The sequence below is a fragment of the Apus apus genome, chromosome 4 (genome assembly GCF_020740795.1).
Source record: "Apus apus isolate bApuApu2 chromosome 4, bApuApu2.pri.cur, whole genome shotgun sequence".
Taxonomy (NCBI): domain Eukaryota; kingdom Metazoa; phylum Chordata; class Aves; order Apodiformes; family Apodidae; genus Apus; species Apus apus.
In genome coordinates, this window is record NC_067285.1 from 50,343,162 (window position 1) to 50,351,939 (window position 8,778).

At 39.0% G+C, this 8,778-nt stretch overlaps 1 protein-coding gene across 7 annotated transcripts in view; it reads right to left on the minus strand.

Moving 5' to 3' along the window:
- SCLT1 (sodium channel and clathrin linker 1) overlaps positions 1 to 8,738 on the minus strand; it is a 43,720-nt gene extending 34,982 nt beyond the window's left edge. For 3 of the 7 annotated variants that reach the window (XM_051616515.1, XM_051616512.1, XM_051616517.1), the window contains exons 1-7: positions 8,290 to 8,511; positions 6,294 to 6,346; positions 5,340 to 5,409; positions 3,415 to 3,470; positions 2,943 to 3,075; positions 2,075 to 2,197; positions 259 to 324 (exon numbers count right to left, since the gene is read on the minus strand). In XM_051616515.1, coding sequence (XP_051472475.1) covers positions 259 to 324; positions 2,075 to 2,197; positions 2,943 to 3,075; positions 3,415 to 3,470; positions 5,340 to 5,409; positions 6,294 to 6,346; positions 8,290 to 8,325 — 537 coding nt within the window. In that variant the 5' untranslated portion in view covers positions 8,326 to 8,511. Of the gene's footprint in view, positions 1 to 258; positions 325 to 2,074; positions 2,198 to 2,942; positions 3,076 to 3,414; positions 3,471 to 5,339; positions 5,410 to 6,293; positions 6,347 to 8,289; positions 8,512 to 8,686 lie in introns of those variants that run through there. The other 4 variants (XM_051616513.1, XM_051616514.1, XM_051616516.1 and 1 more) reach the window with 4 other exon arrangements.
- Between the last annotated feature and the right edge of the window lie 40 nt (positions 8,739 to 8,778).

Below are 8,778 nucleotides of genomic sequence, written 5' to 3' on the forward strand. Positions count from 1 at the left end.
TCACAACATACTAAAATGTGAGTGTAAGCTTACCACTGACTTCCTGAAGAAATTACTCACAGAGTTCAGGAAAAAGGCTGTGACTACTTGATTGTTTTACTCGTCCCTACAGAAATCTGCGTATCTGAGTGGAACAATTTCTCTTTCAACCAGGTGTGTATGAAGGACTTCTGCTTTCCTTGTATACTTGGTTTAAATTTTTCCTCCAGTAGGAAAAAAAATAATTTACCAGGTCACATCATTCGAAGGTTTGCTTACCAACTTTATTTTCTCATTGGCCACATGTAGTTGCCGAGACCACTGCTGAAAGCCAGTCAGTTGCTCCTAGAAAGAGAATTCAGAACTTCTTATTATCATCATGAGTGCATAATTAGTAGTTTTCATAAGTCAGCTGAAACTATTTTCAAAAAAAAATTTTTATATTGCAGGAAATTCAATATGCCTTGGTAGATTTTAATTAGATTGCTTTTAGCTGTTGACCTACCAGTCTGGAAAATTAGATTTATTGCTGAAAGATGTACCTGAATTTCACTCAGTTACAAATTGCCTCCTTCCAAAACTCATTCACACTTACTATCAAAATAGAAAACCATATATGAGTGGTGCCTTTAAAGAGCCACACAGACTATGATGCTACTTTAAGAATTTTTGCTATGCACAGTAGCAGACATGCACCCCTTGTTTGAAGTGACTGTGTTTTTACCTGACAGTCTCAAGGCTAAGTATGTGCCATAAAACTACTCCAACAATTCCCTTACTATGCCCAACCTTTACAACAACACCCTCTCTCATCTTTGCTTTCTGTCAATTCCAATTCTATTTCTGTTTACCTCTGATAGCTGTTTTTTGGTCCTCCATTAAAAGCAAAACTTAAAAAAGTTTATTTAGCTGAAAAGTGGGACAGCACTAGTGGTTAAGAATAAAAGACAACTCAACCTCATTATTGTTAGAGTGGCATTCAAACCTACCAACAATTTAGTTATCAATGAAAAATGGGATCAGACAGCCTTAAACCCTTCAACAGCTGCCATTAACTCTGTATGACCTCCTATGTGTATGTTACCAACAACTGACAGTGCAAAACACGAAATAATCTAATAGAAGGAACAGGAGCAAAAAGCTGGAACTATGCACAGGTAAGAGTCCTCATAACTGTTACTTGAAATACTTGTGAAACTTGACAGAGCTCAATAGCTCTACAGATATTTCTCCTCATTCTTGGAAAGGAGCATATTGTTTAGGTGGACTTCATACCACAAAAGAAAAAATAAAACAGTAAAAAAATGTTGGTTTATAGGTGAGCTGTAACTGTGCCCACAAGCCTACTTGAACATAGAAAGCAAATGTTAAAAATGTGCAGCATCTCTCTACAAATCTAGAAATACCTGTAGTGAGATAAATAGAGGCATGAAGTTTATTTTTAGTTCTTCACACGCTGAGCACGTCTATATAGCTCACAGGGCAAAAGAGCTTATTTTCTGTGCTAAAATTTCCTGAAAGGCCTTTCCCAGAAAAAACAGAAGTGAAACAGGCAGCTAATTAGAAGAATACTGGTGAACTTTATTCTTCATGTTTAAACATGCTTCTTTACTGAATGACAAGAGGAAATGGTGACTTCTTTTCCCATTACCCCACTGTGACTTTACAGACAAAATTCAGGATTCAAACATAGGAAAAAACATGAAAGACTTCCACCTTAGAATTCAGAAACCTTTAGCAGCTTTTTCAAATGTTGAAATCTGCTGAAGACTTCCAACTCTTCAAAATTCAAACATGATTATTTACATGCACATGCATATCTTGTGCACATATACCTATAATGCACTGAGACTCAGTGCATTCCTCAAGCTCCTGCCAATCTACTTGAAATAAAGAACTTTTCCAATTTTACCAGTGCCTTTAGCCAATTAATCAGTGACCACATCTGACCACTCAGCTTTAGATTACCACTACAGAAATTAATTAACAGTACTGGTAGAATCCCATCCACTTCAGTTTAACTACACACCAACCCAGAACCACGATAGTATAGAAAGACAATCAAAAAATATCAAAAAACAGCATTGAAAATTACTTTCTGCTTTTGCATTTCAGCCATGTGAATCTGCGCTTCAGTCATGCGTTCCTGGTACTGCTGCTGGAGTCGATCATGCTCCCGTAACACAGTCTGCCAGAGCTCTATTGCTTGTTCTTTTTCCTAAGTCACAGAACAATGGTTTGCGTAGAATATTCTATTACAGCACATTTACCTTCAACTATCATTCTTTAAATAGAGAAGTCTTAACTTCTACTTTGAAGAAATGTCATTCTTCTGTACGTTCCTCTGCACACATTACAAGTATGCAGACAAAATACCAAATTCAGATGCAAAAAACCAGTTCAAATTCCACCCACAAGTTAATTGCAAGTTTTCCATACATATTTTTTACAGCTCAAACTTTTACGGGTATTTACTGTAGGCCTACAATAAACAGAATATCCAAATACAAAAATTCCTGTCAATTTAACTTTACCTTAATCACATGCAACAGGATTGACACACAATTGTAATACGCTAAAAAAATTTCCTTATCTTTTCAGATTTAAATATTATTGCTATATCCCACATATGTTTGCCTCCATATATCACATTACAATGTTTTTAATTAAAATGACAAGCTACTAAAAGAAGCTGAATTGAACAAAGTTTTAAATAATTTCCTCCTCAGGAATTCAATATGAAGATCAAGTCAGCTAAGTAAACTTACAAGCATAAATTAATACAAAAAACTTCCTATAAGAATCTAGGAGAGAAGTTCCTTCAGGTTTTTAAGCTGCAAGTGTTAAGTACTTGGTTTTTTAGCTACAGAAAGTCCAGAGGGCCTCAAAGTCTTCTCAAGGAATGCTGAACACTGCCAAGGCATAAAAGATATAAAACAGTACAAATGTTTGATCTCACACACTTGACTTGTCAGTTGTAGTTGTTCTTGAAGGTTTTGCACTATTTCTTCATCTGCAATAATATCAGTTCCTAGAGGCATGACAGGAAGAGCCTCCATTTGCTGCTCAATAACCTCTTTCAACTCTGCATGCAGCCTGAAATGCAAAGAACTAAGTTCAGCAAACAACTGAAGTATACTGTACCTTCAGTCTCTACGTACTATGTACTTGTAACTCATATTTAAATCATTAGGTTCTATAAACACAACAGACAGTTTGAAATAGTTAAATATCTAGCTCATTTAGAGATATGGTTAAAGTTTCTGGTGCTCTAATCTGTGTTAAGCACTTACAGAATCTAACATTAAGCTTGTAAGTGTAAGATCTTCAACTATTAGGTAGATTCAAAATATCTTAAGGACTAGAAAAAAAAGCTTTTTAAGGTTTAGAAATTAGTAAAACCACCAGTAGTAACAGGGCAATGCAACCATTTACCTGTCATTTTCACTGGTGACTTCTTCAAGTTTTCGTCTCATCTCACTCATTTTTGCCTAACACGAAAATATGCAAGAGTAAGCCCTCATTTGAGTGACAAATGTTTTTAATTCTTTCATCTTTCAATTCTGACTGATATTATAAAATATGGACAATTTAACCAGGTGTAACAAAGTAAATGAAAATCACTTCCTTTTTTAAGGAAAGTCACAGGATGATAAATTTAACAGCTGCTAAATCCTATTATATCTGAGCATTCAGAAGTTACTATGACAATTAAACTTACCTAAATTCTTATAGCTCTTACAGATTTAATTAACTCAATTTTTTTTTAGGGATACAGTGAATAACTGGATGTGGATGAGAGGACAGAGTGTATCCTCAGCAAGTTCACTGGCAATACAAAACTGGGAGAGGTGGCTGACACTCCAAAGGGCTGTGCTGCCATCCAGCATGACCTGGACAGGACAGAAAGCTGGGCAGAGAAGAGCCTAATGAGGTCCAACAAGGGCAACTGTAGGGTCCTGCACCTGAAGAGGAAGAATGCCAGGCACAAATACAGATTAGGGGTGGACCTGCTGGAAAGCAGCTCTGAGAAGGATCTGGGAGTTCTGGTACATGATAAATTATCCACAAGCCAGCAATGTGCCCTTGCTGGCAAGAAGACCAATGGAATCCTGGGGTGCTAAAGGAAGAGTGTGGCCAGTAGGTCAGGAGAGGTCATTCTCCCCCTCTACTCTGCCCTGGTGAGGCCACAGCTGGAATACTGCATCCAGTTCTGGGCTCCCCAGTTCAAGAGAGATGGAACTGCTGGAGAGAGTTCAATGGAGGGCAACAAAGATGACTGGGGCATTGGAGCATCTCTCTTATGAGGAAAAGCTGAGAGAGCTAGGACTCTTTAGCCTGGAGATAAGAAGGCTGAGGGGGGACCTTATTAATGTCTATAAATATCTAAAGGGTGGTACAAGGAGGATGGAGCCAGACTCTTTTCAGCAGTTCCCAGTGACAGAAGCTGTAACATAGGAAGTTCCACTTATATATGAGAAAAAAAACTTCTTTACTATGAGGGTGACAGAGCACTGGAAAAGGCTGCCCAGGGAGGTTGTGGAGTCCCCTTCTCTGGAGATATTCAAGACCTGCCTGAATGCAGTCCTGAGTAATATGCTCTAGGGGATCCTGCTTTAGCAGGGGAGTTGGACTAGATGATCTCTAGGGGTCTCTTCCAACAATGACAATTCTGTGATAATTCATCTTTTATGCAGTAAGTATTTGAGATGAGACTTCAGGAATTAACTGAGAACTTCAGTTACATAAGTCAAATGGACTGTTTTGTTAACTAAATAGTGCAACAAAAATACAAGCACAAATTGCATTCTGTATGCCACAGGTTTTCATTACTAAATATATCACTTTACTTTTTGTTGATCATATGAAGCATTACAAAGTTTCATTGTTCTGTGGTTGAAAGGACAGTCCACCCTCCACCTCAGCCTTCATGACAAAAAATATTTAAAGAATTATTTTAATCTGAAGAATTATTAAAATGGCTGGGTGCATCTACACTTGCCGGACTGAACTGCACTGTATGGCCAAGATCAAGCTTTTCAGGAAAGGGGAAAACAGCTGCCTCATCTGAATGTCACCTAGGAAAATACCTGCGGTCGTATCAGAATATCTAGAAAAAACATGCATGTTTCATTTCACAACACTACTTTCCTGAACACACAGTAATCCATAATTTGGACAAACTCCTAAACCTTTCATGGAAAGCTCTTCGTTTATCCATTTGAGGCCGACTGCAGTCCAGCAAGTTTGTGAAGCATGGCACTGGCTTACTTGCCTTTATGGACAAAACCTAAAGGCCAAGATATTGATAGCATAAAATCCTAAGAATACGCAGCCTGAAGTGTTAGGAACATCCATACCTTATAAAGCTGCAGCTGTTCTCTCATTTCTTCCAATTGTTTATCATGCTCTGTGATTAGAGTTGACAAGCTAAGAAGTTGAAAAATGTGCTTACAATAAGTTTTGTAAATGCTGAAACATTGTTCTGATAATAAACTAGTTTTAAAGAATTTGTAATCTAGTGAACAGAGCAAAACAGTCACTTTCCTTTATTTCTAAGTTCAACATTCACCAGAATAAAACGAACAAATTTAATTACTTCTTTAAAAGTATGATAATTAACTGCAGATTTCCAGTGTAACAGAACTAGAACACAGGACATTATAAATGAGCATTAATACAACATTAATATTTCATATAAAGAATCCTAAACTAAAGGCTAAACTTTGTTACTGCTTTCACATAAAACAGTAAAGTAAGACTATAAGAAGATGCACAGTAATGTAGTTCTACTTGTATACTTTTTCCTTCCTATTATTTTTGCAATTGATAGTAATTCTCTGAAAATTCTGTATTAGTCTAGTGATAATGCCTTAAAAGCTAACAAAAAAGACAGGTTAATTTCATAACAGGAAATGACAACTATTAATAAACAATTTACCAATAGGCAACTGTTAGTTGAAGACTGTCAAATTATAATTTTGAAAAACATCTGTCTGATTTCAATGAACTGCAGTTACCTGTTACCTTATCAATACAATCTTACCTGCTCTTTTGTTTTGAGAAGATAAACTTAGACTAGAGAATTCCTTCATTCATCTCCTTTATTTTACAGGTTAATATTCTGGATAAATGGAATAGTGTCTAAAAACAACGGCTACAGGAACACTTTTGCAGACTCCATTGACAAGTTCTCAATGCTGTGAACATGTATACAAGAGCAAGTTCACCTGGATATTTACACTTTTAAAAGCACATGGCCATTTATTTTGATTACTTTGTGGTATCCCCACTAATGATTTGGAATCAGTTACCTTTGGTCCATCATCCTGGATCCTGATATGCCATTACTACCAGGGCCATTTTTCTGTAATGGTATAATTTACATGTTAGTACTTGCACATGACTGCATGTAGTTTTAAATTTTTATATGCAACCCAAAGCTGTTGGTCTGCCTATACTGTAATCATACACAATATAACATAAGATCACTTTCAGGTTTTCAAAAATCCCTAAGTGCTAGCCAAATTTGAAAAACAAACAAACAAACAAAAAAACAAACAACATTATTTTTTTCACCCCCGGATGTGCTCCAATATAAAGCATAATGGCATCTAAGGAGAAGCATCTCACTCTTAAAAGAACAATCAGAAGTGTATATATGTGCTAAGTTCATCTCCATGTATCTCAGCATCAGTAAAGTGCCAATGCTTCAGCTTCTGCACAGACTTTCAGACAGGCTTATGGTACCCAGCACCAGAAGCTATCTTAGCATGAGATCAATCTCTTAGAAATTAGAAGTCTATAAAAGTGAAAAAGTCTACACAAGTAGAAATCAAGTATTATTTCAGGGTTCTTTTTCTGGTTCTAATCTTCTAAGAGAAGACAGAGGAGAGATAGTAAGGACGTAATAGTAAAACAATGCTAAGTAACAGGAAAGGGAAAAGTAGCTGCCCTTGCCAGCCAAAACAGATGCACAAACCTTAAACACCCCTTACAGATGTATTCACCTTCAACAGTGAATTCTGGCATACATTCTGATAGAAGTTCTATGTATGTAGTAGCTTATCAGAAAAATAGGTAATGGAATGGAGGAATTATTATTTGTAGAGTGTTTCTGTGTATTATACACATTCAGTGTTTTAGAACTTCGACTTCATGTTAATGAAATCAGGAAAACCAATCCATGTATCAGAACAGGCCTCAAGTAATTTGTGTCTCAGCTGGCATACTAGGCAACCTCAAATTTGTCATTTGGCACCTTTCAAGACGTATAAAGACTTTAAAGAAGAGAGTTAAACACCTTGATAGAAGAGGCAACTCTAACCACTTCACAGTGAATTTAGTATGAACTCTATTTAGAACATAAAGATTTATAAAATAAGGATCTACACCCAAACAAAATATATATGAAAAAGCAAAATACTAATATTGAAAATCCATTATTTGTTCACATCAGAGTATAATAAATACTCATGCAAAGCTTGATAAAGATGGGGGCTTTTGAGCCAGGATGACTGCTAGTTCTGACAGAAGCTTTTCTGCTACTAAGGTCCTTAGAATCAAGAGCTGACCAGTCACCGTTGGCCACCCAAAGCTGTCATACAAAGTTTAGTATCAACTGTTATTTTTATTTTTTAATGATGCACAGCCATAGCAATTGATGCACTTTGATATGGTCCTACTTTCTGCCACGCTATCAAGTTTTCCTGTAACACTAATTAGTGACAGACAGTAACATTTTTGGGATAGCACATCAACCCATTCCCTATTTACAGGAATATAACCTGTACAGAAGCAACTTTTGCCAGTATTTGCTGGCAAGTAATTAAAGCGTAGTCTGATTCAATCATATTAATATTACATTAAAATTATCAAAATTCTAACTACGAACTCTTAATGATTTTAGTCTGTAAAGCAAATTTTATGAGTAACTGGCAAGACAGCTTTTTTTTTTCCTTTCAGGTGTAAATTGAGCATAGAAAATGCAGTAGTTTCTTACCCAGAGAGAAAAGGCATTATGACAAAAAATGCATGTGTTTTTGTCTATTATGGTCATTAACAGCTTTGAATTATTAGTCTTCACCTAACTTAAAAATAGTTTTGCTGCTGTTTACTAGAGTAAACGCTTGAAGAGCTACACATGATAAATCTTCAGGCAACAGGTCTGCCCCCCTGAGGAAACTGACGACGGCCCCCGAGGGGCAGCGTGCAGGCCTCAGCTCCCCTGCCCCGCCCGCCGCTCCAGGGCAGCGCTCGGTGCCACCGGCCGCGCCTGGAGCGGCGGGCGGGCAGCCCGGGGACCCTCACCTGGCTCGCTCCCGCGCTGCCGAGCTCAGTGGCCATATTCCCAGAGGAAAGCTTCACTGCCGCTCAGAGTTCCCGTCCTGTAAGTACCCAGGGAAAAGCCGCTTATTTCAACCTCTGGACGCCTCCAGTGCCCGGCGCGGTTTCACCTCGCTGGCGGGCAGGTAAGGCGGGAGCCGTTCGGGAGAAAGACGGCGGCAGGAACTTCCGGGCGCCGGGGACGCGCTCCCCTCACCTACCGGCTCGCGCTTCGTGAAGTGAAGCGGCGGCTGCGTGTGGGGGCAGCGGGGGCAGCAGCCGCAGCCCCGCAGCAGCCGCAGCCTCCCCTCCCCAGCCCCAGCCCCAGCCCCAGCCCCAGCCCCAGCCCCAGCCCCAGCCCGACAGCGGCCGCGCTCCCCACCTCGCGCCGCACCCCCGTAACGGCCAACTCCAGCGCGCGCACGCCGCCCCGCCCCGCGAGCTGCCGCCTCCCGCGGCCCCGAAGTGCGCCTG